This window comes from Aulonocara sp. 'chitande type north' Nkhata Bay, linkage group LG15 (genome assembly GCF_057382095.1).
Source record: "Aulonocara sp. 'chitande type north' Nkhata Bay isolate Kocher_YH1m ecotype deep benthic linkage group LG15, A_spYH_male_GT1.1, whole genome shotgun sequence".
NCBI lineage: Eukaryota > Metazoa > Chordata > Actinopteri > Cichliformes > Cichlidae > Aulonocara > Aulonocara sp. 'chitande type north' Nkhata Bay.
Window position 1 is genome coordinate 32,658,230 of NC_141358.1, and position 18,730 is coordinate 32,676,959.

Sequence of the window (18,730 nt, forward strand, 5' to 3'; positions counted from 1 at the left end):
GGGCAAAAAGTATTTAGTCAGCCACCGATTGTGCAAGTTCCCCCACTTAAAATGATGACAGAGGTCAGTAATTTGCACCAGAGGTACACTTCAACTGTGAGAGACAGAATGTGAAAGAAAATCCATGAATTCACATGGTAGGATTTGTAAAGAATTTATTCGTAAATCAGGGTGGAAAATAAGTATTTGGTCACCTCAAACAAGGAAGATCTCTGGCTCTCACAGACCTGTAACGTCTTCTGTAAGAAGCTTTTCTGTCCCCCACTCGTTACTTGTATGAATGGCACCTGTTTGAACTCATCATCTGTATAAAAGACACCTGTCCACAGCCTCAGTCAGACTCCAAACTCCGCCATGGCCAAGACCAAACAGCTTTCGAAGGACACCAGGAAAAGTATTGTAGACCTGCACCAGACTGGGAAGAGTGAATCTACAATAGGCAAGCAGCTTGGTGTGAAAAAATCAACTGTGGGAGCAATCATCAGAAAATGGAAGACATATAAGACCACTGAAAATCTCCCTCGATCTGGGGCTCCACGCAAGATCTCATCCCGTGGGGTCAAAATGATCATGAGAACGGTGAGCAAAGATCCCAGAACCACATGGGGGGACCTGGTGAATGACCTGCAGAGAGCTGGGACCAAAGTAACAAAGGTCACCATCAGTAACACACTACAACGGCAGGGAATCAAATCCCGCAGTGCCAGACGTGTTCCGCTGCTGAAGCCAGTGCATGTCCAGGCCCGTCTGAAGTTTGCCAGAGAGCACATGGATGATACAGTAGAGGATTGGGAGAATGTCATGTGGTCAGATGAAACCAAAGTAGAACTTTTTGGTATAAACTCAACTCGTCGTGTTTGGAGGAAGAAGAATACTGAGTTGCATCCCAAGAACACCATACCTACTGTGAAGCATGGGGGTGGAAACATCATGCTATGGGGCTGTTTTTCTGCCAAGGGGACAGGACGACTGATCCGTGTTAAGGACAGAATGAATGGGGCCATGTATCGTGAGATTTTGAGCCAAAACCTCCTTCCATCAGTGAGAACTTTGAAGATGAAACGAGGCTGGGTCTTCCAACATGACAATGATCCAAAACACACCGCCCGGGCAACAAAGGAGTGGCTCCGAAGAAGCATTTGAAAGTCCTGGAGTGGCCTAGCCAGTCTCCAGACCTCAACCCCATGGAAAATCTGTGGCGGGAGTTGAAAGTCCGTGTTGCTCGGCGACAGCCCCAAAACATCACTGCTCTCGAGAAGATCTGCATGGAGGAATGGGCCAAAATACCAGCTACTGTGTGTGCAAACCTGGTAAAGACCTATAGTAAACGTTTGACCTCTGTTATTGCCAACAAAGGTTATGTTACAAAGTATTGAGTTGCATTTTTGTTATTGACCAAATACTTATTTTCCACCCTGATTTACGAATAAATTCTTTACAAATCCTACCATGTGGATTCATGGATTTTTTTTTCACATTCTGTCTCTCACAGTTGAAGTGTACCTCTGGTGCAAATTACTGACCTCTGTCATCATTTTAAGTGGGGGAACTTGCACAATCGGTGGCTGACTAAATACTTTTTTGCCCCACTGTATATTAGCACAGGTATCAATAAAGGACTACTGTATTAAACACTTTTACTAACCTCAGGCAGATGGACAAGCGCTCTGCAGGTGGGATTGAGCGGCTGTAGTTGGTGTCTAGGCGGGCGATGCTTGGACCGATGTGGGACAGCAGGTCCTCAAACTGGGCGAGGGAAAGACGGCGATATCGCTGGAATCGGCCGTCATCCAGGCGCAGCTCCTGGAGCAAGTGGTGAAACTCACCAAACTGCTCACGCGTCTGAAGGACCTGATGGACCCAGGTACGGCGAGGACGACCTTAACGCCGCTGCTCTGCTCTCCACAGTAAATAGAGAAGGGAGACTCTCTCTTCAAGCGCTAGCTCGACAGCTGCCATCTAGCAAAGATACCGGTCTGGCACGACTTCCTCCCACATCCCTTCCACATTTCCGGTTCACGCACGTCAAAATATGCAATTTTGAGGCGTGGTGGTTTTTCTTGGACACGCGTTGAGGTGCAAATGTGTACGTGTCAAATTAGGGGCGTTTGGGGCGTTTTCGCTCGCGTCTATTGCGTTCGGTATGAACAGAAAGAAAGAAAAGTATATCTTTGTGCCCCCCTTTCCCTGTTAATGCCCTACCTGGCCCCCTGGCAAAAGCTTCGCTAGATCCGCCCCTGCATAATTACCAGCTGTCAGCTACACAGAAAAGGATCTTGGTGTTATTTGTCTCTCAGAAACAGTTCATAATTTCCCTTCAACTCATTCATGTCACCTAAAAGGTAAACCTGTTTCTCCATCACCAGTTCAGCTCTGATGATTCGGTAAGGAATTCTGATGATACAGCTGTGGCTCCAGCAAACATCAGCTGATACTAGAAATTAAAATCAAATGAATTCTAACAACAGTTAGAACAGCTTAAACATGCTTCTGTTGTTTAACGCGACAAACAAACAAGAGAGAAAAGCCGATCATTGATCAGTTTCATGATTGAAGTTGTAACAGGCCAGAGAATGACAGGGGAGGCTGTGTAACAACAGAATAAATCCAGCTTTGTGTCGTCTTTGGTTCTACCTGAAGTACGGGACAAACTGTGTTCCTTTTCAGCTCAATACGAAACGCGTAATATTTTCTCTGATTGCGGGACAATTCCGTTTGTACGAAACGGTTGGCAACTCTACGAACTAACCCTTATGAATAAAATAAAGTTCAACATCAGTAACTTAGCGCGCACATAGCTGTATAGAAACTCGGTCTTTCTAGCTAGCACGCAGTACAAGTTATTGTAACTGATTGTAAAAAGTCAGCACAACAAAAATAAACTACACCTAAACTCGGTTTATATCTGACCCAAATAGAGTGCAGTTCTTAACTTCTTACCTGAAATTCAGTTAACCTGACGCTCCGACCGGCAGCCGCCTTGGGTCTGCTTCTCCTCTGTTTGAGCTCCGCGTTAGCCACCACCGGTCGATCGGCGGCCGCCTAGTATGTCTCTTTTTCCTGCATGTCCTTTCTGTCATACACCGGTGGCTAGCTGCCCTCTGTTGTAGCTCCGCGTTAGCCACCACCAAACAACTCGACCAGCATCATCGTCCCATATAAACTAAAAATAAGTCCAGCTGAGACACAGACTCTTTGCGAGCGATCGGGGGGGTGAAAGGAGTGTGAGCTGCCTCACTGTAAGCCAAGCCTGGGTGCTTTTTAGCGAAGTGGCGCTAGCCGCGCTAGCTAGCCGTGCTTGCTAGCTAACCAGCTAGCAGCAACATCGTAAGAGAACTGTTGCTAATATGGGATGTCTTGATAAAACGAGCAGATATTTGAAGTTTACACGAAAATGTCTTAAAAGTTTATTTTGTGACCTAGAAACACTAATAAAAGACATATAAAACGAAGTGGTGGCCGCCATTGTTTGACTGTGTAGAGGCGTGCTATGAATTGTGGGATATGGAGTTTTCCACCAAGCATACACCCTTTCGGCCGTACTACTCCCGGTATACCACTAGAGAGAGCCAACACACCACAAATGAAGTCTGTTTCTATGGGGCCAAAAGATGAATCTTTCCCATGGGCCTAGAAATGGGCCAAAATTTGCACTAAAATCTAAATATTTAAAAAACTATAAAAGTCATAAACACCAAAAGTCATAGCATACTAGTCCAGATCCAGCCGCACAAAATGATATAACATATGTAACCCATGTCTCAATACTGTGCGGCAGATAAGCGCGGGAAAATTAGCACTAAAATATTAACATTTAAAAAACTATAAAAGTCATAAACACCAAAAGTCATAGCACACCATTCCAGATCCAGCCGCACAAAATGATATAGGCTGACAGATAAAATAATTTCATGGTGAGACCTGAAGGAGTCAACTGTGCCAAAATGAATTAATTAAATACACCATTAAATAATTATTTAAATGTGGCAATAATTAATTAAAATGTGAAATAAATAAATAATTAATTAAATGTGTCAATAAGTAATTATATGTGTCAATAATTAATTAATTACATGTGTCGTAAATATTTATGTAATTAATTATTTCCAACTTTAATTAATTATTGCCAGATTTAATTAATTATTTAATGGTGTATTTAATTAATTCATTATGGCAGTCCTGGCATTCAGTTCAGTTCAGTTCAGTTCATTTTTATTTCAAACATTTCAAACATGTGCCTTCACAATCATTACAAAATATCATTCCATTATTTGTTTGAAAAGGAGTAGGCTGAAGTATTTACTTATTTGTCCCTACCCCCTCAAGTTTTACCTCTCATTCATTTAATTTTTTTTTGTCTTAAATTAAACAAACAACATATGAAACATATAAACATATGAAGTAAAACAAAACATAACATACATAAATCAAAAACAAGAAATTAGCAAGCCCCACCACAGTATAGTTTCTTTCATATGAAAAATACAGATGTGTATATTTGCAGATACACAAGTTATGGAAAAACAACAAACCAAAACAAAACAAAAAAACAACCAAAAAAGAACCGCAACACCATTACCAGCAACATTACCGTCCTGGGTTAACCCCGTTTTCTTCATTCTTATACTTATTTAAAATTAGGTTTTTATATTTTACTTTAAACTGTTTTATGTTTTGACTGTCTTTTATTTCTTCTGTTAGACTGTTCCATAATTTAACTCCTGCAATTGAGATTGACATAGTTCTTAAAGTTGTTCTAGCACTTTGTATTTTTAAATTCCATTTCCCTCTTAAGTTATACCCACCTTCTCTTTCTATGAACAATTTACAGATTTCTTTGGGAAGCAAGTTATTTCTGACTTTATACATTATTTGCGCTGTTTTAAGCTTCACCAAGTCTTGGAATTTAATAGCTTGCATTTTGACAAAGAGTGCATTTGTATGGTCCCTGTACCCTACATTATTTATTAATCTAATGGCCCTTTTCTGTATTATAGTTATTGTTTGTGTGTTACTTTTGTATGTGTTTCCCCAGACCTCTACACAGTAGCTCATATATGGCAGTAGTAAAGCACAGTATAAAATGTGCAGTGCTTTCTGATCCAACATATGCTTTGCTTTTCCCAGGACGGCAATGCCCCGTGCCAATTTCCCCCGAACATTCCATACTAGGCTGGTGCTTGATACAAAAATAAAGGTCTTTGCCTAGAACGTCTGAACATCATGAACCCAACAGTGTGTCTGCATGTCAAATGACAATTCTGACTTTAAGGCTCTCCTTGACTTTTTCCAAATTCTCAAAAGACTGAACATGTAAAAATTATACATTTTTCCCCCTTCATGTAGGTGTGTGCGCAGAGATTAACTTTATCTGGTGGAATCTTGAAAGCATGCAGAGCATTTTGTGCTCTTTCATTTTGATCTATGCCATTCACTGTAATGTCAGCTTTTGTGTATGTGCAAGGAGACCAAAAGATGGAAGCTGATTTGTTTCCATGTTTCCACTTGATCTAAAAACATGTGAATGTAATGCAGTAAAAGACATTGTTAATATAAGAATGTAATTTGAAACATAAGGAACTTATCCCAGCCTTCTTGTTGGTCACTGGTTAAGCGTCTTCCTTCACTGTTTCTGTTCCAGTTGTGCTGACAAGGCTGAGACATACTTTCAGTGAAGCTGTTGCCATTCAGTAGTGTAGTTTCCAAATTCGATGTAGCTCACCATATAACACAGAAACACACACAGACAGTGTGAGAGAGAGCAATAACTGGAGAGATAGAAATACACAGGGATGACTAGAATAACAAAGTTAAAGTTTGGAAAGGAACAAAATAAACTGTAATAGAAAAGAGTAGATCAGAGCAGCTCTTGAAAGAGCCTTAGGATTTGCTTCTATAGAGCAGCAACTCTGTAGTTTGTAATAAGGTTGTAAGCGGAGTGGGAGAAGAGCTGAAAATAAAATTGTCCCCCATCCATTCATCGATCCATCTTTTTCCACTTATTCAATTTAATTCAATTTTATTTATATAGCGCCAAATCACAACAACAGTCGCCTCAAGGTGCTTTATATTGTACGGTAGATCGTACGATAATAGTTACAGAGAAAAACCCAACAATCATATGACCCCCTATGAGCAAGCACTTTGGCGACAGTGGGAAGGAAAAACTCCCTTTTAACAGGAAGAAACCTCCGGCAGAACCTGGCTCAGGGAGGGGCGGCCATCTGCTGCGACTGGTTGCGGTGAGAGAAGGAAGACAGGATGAAAGACATGCTGTGGAAGAGAGACAGAGATTAATAACAGGTATGATTCAATGCAGAGAGGTCTATTAACACATAGTGAGTAAGAAAGGTGACTGGAAAGGAAAAACTCAATGCATCATGGGAATCCCCCGGCAGCCTACGTCTATTGCAGCACAACTAAGCCCTAACTATATGCTTTAGCAAAAAGGAAAGTTTGAAGCCTAATTTTAAAAGTAGAGATAGTGTCTGTCTCCCGAATCCAAACTGGAAGCTAGTTCCACAGAAGAGGGGCCTGAAAACTGAAGGCTCTCCCTCCCATTCTACTTTTAAATACTCTAGGAACAACAAGTACGCCTGCAGTGCGAGAGCGAAGTGCTCTAATAAGGCGATGTGGTACTACAAGGTCATTAAGATAAACTGGGGCCTGATTATTTGAGACCTTGTATGTGAGGAGCAGGATTTTGAATTTAATTCTGGATTTAACAGGAAGCCAGTGAAGGGAAGCCAATACAGGAGAAATATGCTCTCTTTTTCTAGTCCCTGTCAGTACTTTTGCTGCAGCATTTTTGGATTAACTGGAGGCTTTTCAGGGAGTTTTTCCGACATCCAGATAATAATGAATAGTGAAGTAGTCCAGCCTGGAAGTAATAAATGCGTGAACTCGTTTTTCAGCATCACTCTGAGACAAGATTTTTCCAATTTTAGAGATGTTGCGCAAATCGAAGAAAGCAGTCGTACATATTTGTTTAATATGTGCATTGAAGGACATGTCTTGGTCAAAAATTACTCCAAGGTTCCTCACAGACAATTTATACAACTCAGAATGGCAGAAAACCTTCTAGCAGCATCCTGGTTTATAATCCGCCTTTGGATCATCAATTTAGGAGGTGAAGGATCCACGTAAAATGACAAATTAAAGAATATACAACTATGGTCACTCACATGGACATCTTCCACACATACATCATGTATATTTAAACCCAGGGAGAAAACAAGATCAAGAGTGTGGCCCTTTGTATGTGTGGGGCCAGAAACATGCTGCTTAAAGTTAAAAGACTCAGTGATGGTGATGGGCTCAGCAGCAGTGTTACAGGAAGCGTCATCAATATGAAGGTTTAAGTCTCCCAATATTACAACCTTCTCCAGTTTAATGATCGATGTCAGAAGGTCTTTAAATTCAGTTAGACCCCAGCAGCTCCAGGAGGTTGATAGATTAAAATACAGTAAAAAGTTTTCAGAGAACCGACCTTCATCATCTGTGACTCAAATGAAGAAAAGAAGTCCGAGGTCATCAGTTTGCATATGAGTCTGTCCTGGTAAACAGCAGCAAGTCCTCCACCACGTCCTAAAAGACGCGGAGTTCCAATGACAGAACAGCCAGACGGGCAGATTTCATTCAAGTGGACATAATCCTTATTTTGCTGCTACGTCTCAGTCAGACACATAAAATCTAGAGAGAAAAGGATCCTGGTGTTATTTGTCTCTCAGAAACAGTTCATAACTTCCCTTCAACTCATTCATGTCACCTAAAAGGTAAACCTGTTTCTCCATCACCTGTTCAGCTCTGATGATTCATCTTTGTGTTTCCCTCTCACCACATATCCAAACCGATATCATGACGATTCTGTTTTTACAGGTCGGTTGGCAACTGACCCAGATAGACTGCAGGTCATAACTTCTTACCTGAAGTTCAGTTCACCTGACACTCGGACCGGCGGCTGCCTCGGGTCTCTCCTCCTGCCTCCCCTCTCCCTCATCCACCTGCTGGCCTCCACCACTTACTAATGCTACTGAATCTGTGGAAGCTACGCCATAGCCACCACCAAACAACTGAGTTAGTTTTACATACTGGTCAGCATCCAGCTGGCCAGTGTGTAAAAATACCCACCACCTTTCGGCCCACAGAGCAAATGCCCGGTATGCCCGATGGCCAGTCCAGCTATGGTTGTGCCATCAGTTAACCCTTCGCGTGCCAGCTGTGGCACGTGTGCCTAGGGTTGCCGACCCCTGGCCTAAGGGAAGTATGTATAATGTAAACAGAATTGGTCCTAGCATTGAACCCTGTGGAACACCATAATTGACCTTAGTGTGTGAAGAGGACTCTCCATTTACATGAACAAATTGGAGTCTACTAGATAGATATGATACAAACCACTGCAGCGCAGTACCTGTAATACCTACAGCATGTTCTAATTGCTGTAATAGGATATTATGGTCAACAGTATCGAACGCTGCACTAAGGTCTAGCAGGACAAACACAGAGATGAGTCCACTGTCAGAGGCCATAAGATCACTAAAGCTGTTTCTGTGCTGTGATGAGCTCTGAAACCTGACTGAAACTCTTCAAATAAGCCATTCCTCTGCAGGTGATCTGTTAGCTGTTTGACAACTACGCCTTCAAGGATTTTTGATATGAAAGGAAGGTTGGAGATTGGCCTATAATTAGCTAAGACAGATGGGTCTAGGGATGGCTTTTTAAGTAAAGGTTTAACTACAGCCAGCTTGAAGGCCTGTGGTACATAGCCGATTATTAGAGGTAGGTTGATCATATTTAAGATTGAAGCATTAATTAATGGCAGGACTTCTTTGAGCAGATTTGTAGGCATGGGGTCTAAAAGACATGTTGATGGTTTGGACGAAGTAATTATTGAAGTTAACTCAGAAAGATCAATTGGAGAAAAAGAGTCTAAATGAATATCAATGGTACTGAAAGTAGCTGTAGATAATATTACATCTGTGGGATAATTATTGGTAATTTTTTCTCTAATGATAAAAAAAAAAATTGTGAAGAAGTTTATGAAGTCATTACTACCCATATGGAAAAGATATATATAAATCTTATAAAGTTTGTATCTGTCTTGTGTGAAACTTGTATGAAAAGCATATAAGAGTGAAAACAGATATAAGATCCCTTGAAAAATTATATAATGAAACTTGTATGTTTTGGATACTTACTAAAACAATGTATGAAAGTAATGAGAAAGTGGCCACTTTCATGAGAAAATCATGTAAGCCTTATATGATTTACTCATGAAAGTGGCCACTTTCATGAGTAATCACATATAGGTTTTTACTATTTCTTTTCCATATGGGTAGGGCTGTTCGATATAACGATATATATCGGATGATGATATAAAAACGTCTATCGTTTCATTTTACGCTATCGTTTGTTTCGTGGTGTCGCAAAATAAACTGTTTCCAGTGTCCCCTGCAACCAATGACAGGGGAAAATCATTCAACGTCAGGAGGGAACCAGGAATACAACATCCAATATGTTTCACCTTCGCATACGGCAACAGAAGGCTGGGAAGGAACCGAAACTGCTCCCAGACTTTCCGAATGCCACAGGACAGAAAGGCACAGACAAGCTTCCTGAATGGCACATATTGGGTGCAGGGGACAGCGTGGGCATGTGGCTCAAAGACATACTTCACCATCCCACCCAACAGCACCGGACTCTGCGCCCCAATTTTAGTGTCAGATCACACATTCAGAGTATTCCATCAAAACCAACCAAGACGCAAGAGGAGCACTGATGACGTGCAACCTCATGACCCAATCTGGGGCAGTGATGTACCAGCGGAGTTCAAGTTGTGGACCACCGAACAGAAGGTCCTGCACTCACTGTTCCGATGGGTCGGAAATGAAAAAACATGCTAAGAATTGAGACTCTCGACTATCGATTTGGACTTTTCCTGAACAGCTCAACAAAGATAAACAAGGCTCAGAATGAGGAAATCGACGCGATCAGAATAGTGGTCATGCAACACAGGGTCGCCCTGGACATGATTCTCGCTGAGAGAGGGGGCCTCTGTGTCTTATTCAACACCACTTGTTGCACCTATATCCCGGATAACGTGCACTCCCTGACCATGACCACCGCCCTAGACAAGTTGCGACAACTGAGTAATGCGTAGCAACAAGACTATGTCACGAACACAGAGGACTGGCTGACCTGGCTGCTGAGCGGCAGCTGGAAGACCCTCGTGATAAAAGGACTCATACTGATAGGAGTTCTGCTTCTATTATTATGCTTGTTTTCCATATGTATCCTACCATGCATAAGATCCATGATTGACAAAATGGTACAGACCACAGTAATCACCTATGTTGGACTGCCACAAGAAGATGAACCGGACGAAGAAGATTTAGTATAGGAACACACACACACACACATACTGAATGATGCTACAATTGAAAATGTTATAAGCAAGTGATTGTTGGCTGATAATAAAGTATGATTAAGTGTAAAATATTAACTTCAGGAGTGAAATATATTAACAACAGGAGGGAATGTTATAGAGTTTTTACTGTTTTATTTGATTATGCTTCAAATGTTATGTTCTGCTTATGTTCACATATTTCACCAGACACAGCTTTCTGCAGAAACAGGAAGCTGACCCTGTGACATTTACCGCAAGAGATTAGCACACACGAACTTCTTGACACACACACACACACACACACACACACACACACACACACACACACACACACACACACACCAGAAAGCATTTGCATATTGACAATGTAACCTATAAATAAAGAGCTGTGCCTCGCACTGGGTCCCTCTGAGTTTTCACCCGTGCAGCACGTTAACAGTCTCAAGTGTCTCAGTGTTGTTTATTCACCTGACTGTTTGATAACTGTATATCTCTGACAACGGCAATATTTTTTCATCGTTTTGATGGTCACTGTAGTGGCTATCCGATTGTTCAGTCTGATGTCACTAGCCGTGTCTGGGCCTAAACTCTGCTGCAGGTCCATATATGGGTCATTCCTACTATTCGGTGCCATTTCAGTGTGATCACTCTTCATCAAAAAATACAAAATTTTGAATTATTTTAACATTTCATCTAAAAGAGGGATTTTCAACCTATAAGAAAAATGTATTGGTCCAGCTAAGGATATTATATTATAATATTTTTTAAAATCAAAGTCTTTACCCATGACGTGCCAAATGTCCACCCTGTTACAGGACATTCAATTTTCTATTAATAACTGTTTTGAATACACAGTTATAGTAATATTTACATTTTCTAAAAGCTACAATTTCCCTTTTTAAAATCTGCAAGGAAATTTCAAGGAAGTATTTGAAACAAGCATTATATTGAAAGAAGACAGGTTCAGTTTTAAGACACAGTGTAATTTCAAAAGATTGTTTTTAGATTCAAAGGGAATATAAAAAAAAATTGGCTCCATTTTTAAGTAACTTAATTTTGCTGATTCATTCCCTCCCAATAACCAAAGAGACATGCATTATGTTTGTTGATTTGATTTAATTAACAAAAGAAACACACAGGTAACAGGGTGGACAGAGGAGAAACAGGGTGGACAGGAGGTAACAGGGTGGACATAACATCAGTGACAAAAAATACCACCTTAAAGAAACTTTGAACACCTTCACCATGCCCGTCCAACCAACACAGGTAGATACATGTCCACATTAAACAAGCAAATTTTCACTGTACACCCAACATAATGAACATTTTTCTCACACATTTTACCTATGCAACAGACCAGCAACTCCAGTTTTTTTCAAGGAAATCCCACACTTTCCTCTCCAGCTGAACTGACCTCTTATTCAAAGGTGTTGGTTCTTTCATCAGACACACAACCTGGTCATCCCTATACCAGGTTATGTCCTCACGTGGACTTGGCCAGTGGAACTTGTTGGTCCCGTTCTTGTGCATGCATTTCACTTTAACATCCTCTTCAACCTCCAGAATGATTCCTGGGTAGGGTTCACCATCGTAGTTGATAATGCACCACTGACCAATATGATCTTTTGTGATGTTCTCAGGCCGGGTTGGTCCCTCAGTGCAATGTGGACTTGCCTCTTGACTAAGGCTTATCTCCTTCAGGCCATAGCATTCACAGTCCAGTACACCTTTGTCTGCCTGGCAAAGGCAGGTTATGTCCCTGTATTTTATTGTTCCTGGAGAGAAACTGAGTACTTGGTGGATTTTCATGGTTCCTTTGACAGGCACAAGTGTCGGTCCATCAATAATTTCTTTTACTTTCCTCTCAACATCATCTTCTCCAACAAAAAAAAGTTCCACTGAAGTGCCCATGTCTCTCAGCTTGTGAAACATAGCTTCTGCGTTGGGGATATCTCCTCCATGGCGGACAATTGTGTCAGCTGACCTTTTAAGGGTGGCTCCAATACCAATTTTCTATGAGTCTGTGGTGGCCAGTGCGATCCTCTATGCTGTTGCATGCTGGGGGAGCAGGCTGAGGGTCGCAGATGCCAACAGACTTAATAAACTGATCCGTAAGGCCAGCAATGTTGTGGGGATGGAGCTGGACTCCCTCAAGGTGGTGTCGGAGAGGCGGATGCTGTCCAAGATAAAGACAATGTTGGATAACACCTCCCACCCACTCCATGACATGTTGGTCAGTCACAGGAGCTCGTTCAGTGAGAGACTGAGATTACCGAAAAGCACCACTGAACGACACAGGAAATCATTCCTGCCTGTGGCCATCTCCCTGTACAACGCATCCACTTAACACACTGTTTGCTGCTACAGCTACACATGTTTCTTTTCCAACTATTTATTTATAAGTGACTTATGTATGTATGTATGTATATATATGTATATATTGTACTATTCTTAGTTAGCGTATTGTCTGTCTTGTCTTAATGTTGGTTTAAAATGGAGCACTGTAACAAAAAATAATTTCCCCCAGGGATCAATAAAGTATTCTGATTCTGATTCTGATCTGGAGCCCCCTTTCCATGGCTGGCCTCAAAAAAGTTCCAGCTGATGTTTTTGAACCCTTTTTTGAATGGCTCTTTTGAGAGCAGGTAAAAGTTGCCCTTTTGTTTGTATTGTGTAGCTGGACCATCGCTGAAGACATGGAGGTGTTTGATAAGAGGGTATCTTTCTCTGATCATGTCTAACACAGGGTCAAGATGGGCCCATATCGCAGGGGGATCATGCCGCCTGGAAGGTGAGATAGAGCAGAATGTTACTGGTGACTGTTCAGCTGCAGTGTACAGTACTCCAGTATGTAGGGTTGCCTGCTGGTGTGACCCTCCGAAGTGGACTGCTTGTACTTCTTGAGAATACTTACAGGAGTAGTTCTCACTAAAATCTACATGTAGCAGACATTCATCGTTTCTCAAATTTTCTCTCAGTTGTCTGTAGGCCCTATACTGCCATCGGATATTAAAGACGTGCCGCCTAAATCTGAGTAGTCTGTCATGAAATTCCCCTGCAAGTGCATCCTCTGTTGTCATGACAGTTGTCTTCACTGTAATTGTTGACTTTTTACCAGATACCTCTCCATCATTTAATTTTTCATTCTCTTCTAGAGACCACTTGGTAAAGGCTATCTCTGTGTTGTTAGGAGGTCTCAAGAGTGTGTGTGTTGTACTGAAACAGTCTTTGCACTCACCGTATGCACAGACTTTGGATTTAGCATCACACATTGTTGCATCTACCATCTCTTCAATGTGTTTTGTTGCTGACAGACGTTGGATGTACAGGGCATTGGCCATGAACTGTAAGTTCTCATATGTCCTGCACTGACAGGTTTCACGATCAGCTTCTGTGGGCACCACAACCCAAAATGGTCTTAAGGTGCAGAAACAAGAATATGAGACCTGATGCTCAGTTTCTGAAAGAAACTTATGGTGCAGATTCTTCAGTGAATCAGTTAGCAAACGTTTCTGTTTTTATATTTTCTTTTGAGTTACAGTTTGCTTTCGTCCTGTTGTCATCCGACTGACGTCATCTCTTAAGAAGAAGGCCTTTATTTTCTGCTTGCAATCAACTGGTAATCTATTGCTTTCCTTTCTTTCAAAGGTTATGAGCCCTCCATCTTGTCTTTGACCACGCTTTTTTGAAAAGCCTAGAGCTGTCTGTGCAGCCCTCTGTAGCCTGTATTTCTTTATAATTTTTCCTATTGTCGTTTTTGCAATAATTTGCCTCTCTCGTTCCTTTTTGGTGTTTTTGTATTTATTCCTGATTTCCTCAATGATTGATTCCTGCAGTAATAGTCTTTTCCTAATTGTGTTGCTAACTGTTTCATGACGCAGCAGTGCATCCACTTTAGAACGTGGGGATTTTTTTTCCCCACCCAAACGCTGGCACCTCTTCTTGTATTTTTCTTTTTTTCTCTTTTCCTTTTCCAACAAGGCCTTTAGCTCTTTAATTTCATTCTTGAGTCTCCTTCTTCCCTGTCTAATATTCCTTCGTCCAACAATGTATTGCCTACAACACAGGAAATATTGTCACAATTATTATATATATATGTTTAGATAAATGTTTAGATACAGTATAAGATAGACGTTGGATATTATATGTTTATAATGCATTAGGCAGGTAGACTCACACACACACACACACTCTCTCTCTCTCTCTCTTTTTAGGGCAAAATCACGTTTTATCATTCAAATACAAAATCTACCTAATCAGCAAAGCATTGAACTGTCAACTCTTCTTCTAACCTTGAGGGTCCTGGTTGCGGGGCATTTTCTGGCTCTAGGGAATATTCTGGACTTAGGGGAGGAGTATTCATAGCCTCAAATTCTGTCCTGCCTTTGGCACTAGCCCTCTGTGGTCATTGATATGATCATTTGATATATCAATTTGATATATCATTACTGAGAGTTAAATAACTGTCTAAAGTCTTTCATCTTTAATAAAATGATCAGCGTTCTGCTCTACCAGGTGTAACAACTGAGTTTAACATCCAGGCATCCATGAAAATGGAATTTATGACATTTAACGGAGTTAGAAGTTAGCAGGAAGTTAGCTCGCTAGCTTCCATCTAAATACAATATAGCATGTCCTGACTGCGGGGGTTTGGAAACAAATTAAAACGTACAGCTCTGTTATCACTCCCAACATAAATTAAGACAGAAAACTAAACAGCAGTGACGTTTGTAGGGTTACTGAATTTGGCTAGCTGGTATACAGCTATGTTAGCATAATATAAACAAGCTAACTTTTTTTCCACTCGATAAAAGTTAACGTGAGTGTTCTCAGTGGTCAGGAACAAATGTCATCGCATGGCAGAATGCTGTAAATGGACCAAACTTCAGCCAGGAGAACAACTGAGATAATCCATCCACAATACGAGGTTAGTCATTCATATACTGCTGCATGGGCTGTGCAGTAGTTACATCGTAAGGTTTTAAAACTGAGCTTAAATAAATGACTAGCGGTAATAAAAGCCGAGGGAGGTCAGCGGGGATCACTGACTGTTTTTAGGAGCTTTTTGAGATTAAATAGAAGAAAATACAAAGCATTAAACATGTTAACAACACAAAAGCTATATTAAACGCAGACTACTTTAGGCCCGGAAGTAGGATTCGTCACATCATCACTTAATAATCGGATATTAATTTCTTAAAGTTCTCTCTTTCTCTTATATTTAATATAACCACACTACGAACGGACAAGGGCCTGTTTTTATGCGTTGTGGTTAGCAACAACGACGGTAACACCATCGTGTGTCCGCTTGTTTATGTTCCACATAAACCTTTCACAATAAAGCTCAAGATTACATTTTTGTGATTTATATCGTTATCGGGACGATTGAATTCTTATATCGGGATATGAGATTTTGGTCATATCACACAGCCCTAGTCATTACTAGTTAACGTTAAAGGGATGGTTGGCTCAATAGAGCTCTGACTTTTTGTCAGCCTGGCTACAGTGCTGAAGAGAAACCTAGGGTTGTTCTTATTTTCTTCAATCAGTGATGAATAGTAAGATGTTCTGGCTTTGCGGAGGGCTTTCTTATAAAGCAACAATCTATTTCTCCAGGCTAAATGATGATCTTCTAAATTTGTGACATGCCATTTCCTCTCCAGCTTACGAGTTATCAGCTTTAGGGTACGTGTTTCAGAATTATACCACGGAGTCAGGTACTTCTGATTTGAGACCTTAGTTTTCACAGGAGCTACAGTATCCAGAGTCGTACGCAGTGAGGAGGTAAAATTATTAACAAGATAATTGACCTCTGTTGGAGTAGCGTTCAGATAGCTGCTCTGCTCTATGTTGGTACAGGGCATTGAAGATGATAACAGTGGGTGGATTATATTCTTAAACTTAGTTACAGCACTTTCAGAAAGACATCTACTGTGATGAAGTCTACTCTCCACTGCTGTGTAATCAATTATTGTAAATGTTATCAGGAAATGATCAGACAGCGGAGGGTTTTCAGGAAACACTTTTAGATGTTCAGTTTCTATGCCATATGTTAAAACAAGATCTAGAGTGTGATTAAAGTGGTGGGTGGGTTCTTTTACATTTTGAGAGAAGCCAATTGAGTCTAATAACAGATTAAATGCCATGTTGAGGCTGTCCTTTTTAGCATCTACATAAATGTTAAAATCACCCACAATAATTATTTTTTCTGAGCTGAGCACTAAATCAGATAAAAAGTCAGAGAAATCAGACAGAAACTCTGTGTAAGGCCCAGGTGGATTATAGACAGTGTTGGGCAATTTACTTTGAAAAGTAATTAATTATAGTTACTAGTTACTTCTTCAAAAAAGTAACTGAGTTAGTAACTGAGTTACCAGATTCTAAAAGTAATTAATTACTTGAAAAGTAACTATTGCGTTACTTTAATAAAAAAAATGTTTAATTCTCTGGTGTCCAAGGTATAATTGGCCATTTTAACTACTTTTGACTTTACCTCGACATTTCACCTTTAAAAACTATTTACTTTGCCTTGTTTGGTATCATTCTTTTCAGCACAACCTCACGTGTCTGAATTTACAGTTATGTTTTCATTTTGATATACTGTATTAACACAATTGATCTAAAATCAGACAAAAAACATCAATTCCAAGTAGAAAAGGTGATATTTTCACTGTAACAACCACAAAAATGTTCATTGAATCATATTTCATAACCTTAAATGCAAATATAAATTGTGAATTTTAAAATCATATGCACAAGTTGTGCAAACAACAAGTTATTTGCAGCCATTTACCTTTTACTCTTTTTTTTATAACCATATCAAACTATTTACATAACAATCAGGTGTTCTGCATTCAATAAGATGCCACACAAATTATTGGTGCCACTCCAAAAAGATAATTTCTGCCCACTATAAGGGAGAATAGCCTGACACCTGCAGGTCTGACGGCAGCAGGTGTATCAATCCTGTTTTCTACCTGGAGACAGCATTGTTCTGACACACAACACAAAACTATTCACAACACTACACACTAACTACACAAGACAACACACTTCAAACACGCTAAACGTCACAAATCTCTCAATATCTCAAAACTCACTCTCTCTCTTTTTCTGCTCTTTCTCCCTTGCTCTCTCTCTCTCTCTCTTTCTCGCCGTCACTCCTAAAACTTCCCCCTCTTCCCTAAACAACCAAATGTCATCTCGCCATATAATTTTTGATTGGTTGACATGGTGCATTTTTCCACCAACACGAACGGGCATTTTTTGTTTTGCTTTTTTATTTTTTGGTCATAAGCAGAGAGTGCTTGCTAGCGCTGTCCTTAGACAGCAAACGTGATGAAAATATTGAGGAAAAAAACACTGTGTATATATTGTTTATCATGACTCTGGTTTTATGTGGCCTATCAACACAATTTAAAAACTGATATATATCACCTTGTTGCTTTGTCATCTTGAGGTGGTTTTGTGATTGGCTTACCACGACTACTATATTCTTCCTCAGTCAAACAGCAGCATTCATGCGATTGTTTTCCCCCTAGCTCAAGGGGGTTGTGCCAAAAAGTGATTTGTCTACCAGAAAGTGATTGCTGCCCGCAGGAGCGTGCGCAGCTGCTTAAAGCGGTAGCACTCAGATTACTTACAGCTACTTCCGTGCAACTGATATAAGATGCGGTAAGCTAAACACAGCTTCAACCGTCTGTTTGTTGAAAAATAGTAACGCGACCGCACCGCATTTTCTTGTTAGTAATGGTAACAGCGTTGTAACGATAGGAATAGTAATTAGTTAGATTACTCGTTACTGAAAAAAGTAACGCCGTTAGTAACGCCATTACTTGTAAGGTCGTTATTCCCATCACTGAGCATAGATGATAAGAAGTAAGACTGGTTTCTGAGTTTTACAGCTGGGATGGACAAGGCTAAGCATCAGGCTTTCAAATGAATTAAAAGTCTGTCTTGGTCTTTCGTTGATTAATAGGCTGGTGTGAAAAAATTGCTGCCACACCGCCTGTGCTTCGAGGTTTCTGGTAGTTACAATGACTCGAGGTGTTGATTCATTTAAACTAACATAATCACCCTGCTGCAACCAGGTTTCTGTAAGGCAGAGTAAATCGATTTGTTGATCAATTAATAAGTCATGTACTAACAGAGACTTGGAGGAGAGAGACATAATATTTAATAATCCACATTTCACTGTTTTACTCTTTGGTTCAGATGTGTATAACATGTTGTTCTTTCTTTGTGATTTTTTTTATGTTTAAGTCGTTTATTGATGGTTTTTAGTTTGTTTTTTGTCTGTTTGGGAGCTGACACAGTCTGAGTGGA

The 18,730-nt window shown here is 40.4% G+C and overlaps 1 protein-coding gene across 1 annotated transcript; it reads right to left on the reverse strand.

Moving 5' to 3' along the window:
* Positions 1-11,357: 11,357 nt before the first annotated feature.
* Positions 11,358-13,485, reverse strand: LOC147313413 (uncharacterized). The gene is made up of 2 exons (XM_086262942.1): positions 12,965-13,485; positions 11,358-12,413 (listed from the first exon to the last, which is right to left on the reverse strand). The coding sequence occupies exons 1-2, from the start codon at positions 13,483-13,485 to the stop codon at positions 11,750-11,752; spliced, it is 1,185 nt and encodes a 394-aa protein (XP_086119068.1). The 3' UTR covers positions 11,358-11,749.
* Positions 13,486-18,730: the final 5,245 nt, after the last annotated feature.

Bases quoted from the DNA above. Each gene is read 5' to 3' on its own strand.
- LOC147313413 (XM_086262942.1), bottom strand. From the start codon at position 13,485: ATGACAACAGAGGATGCACTTGCAGGGGAATTTCATGACAGACTACTC. The intron at 12,414-12,964 runs TCAGAATCAGAA...CTCATAGAAAAT, and splicing joins CATGGAAAGGGGGCTCCAGA to TGGTATTGGAGCCACCCTTA.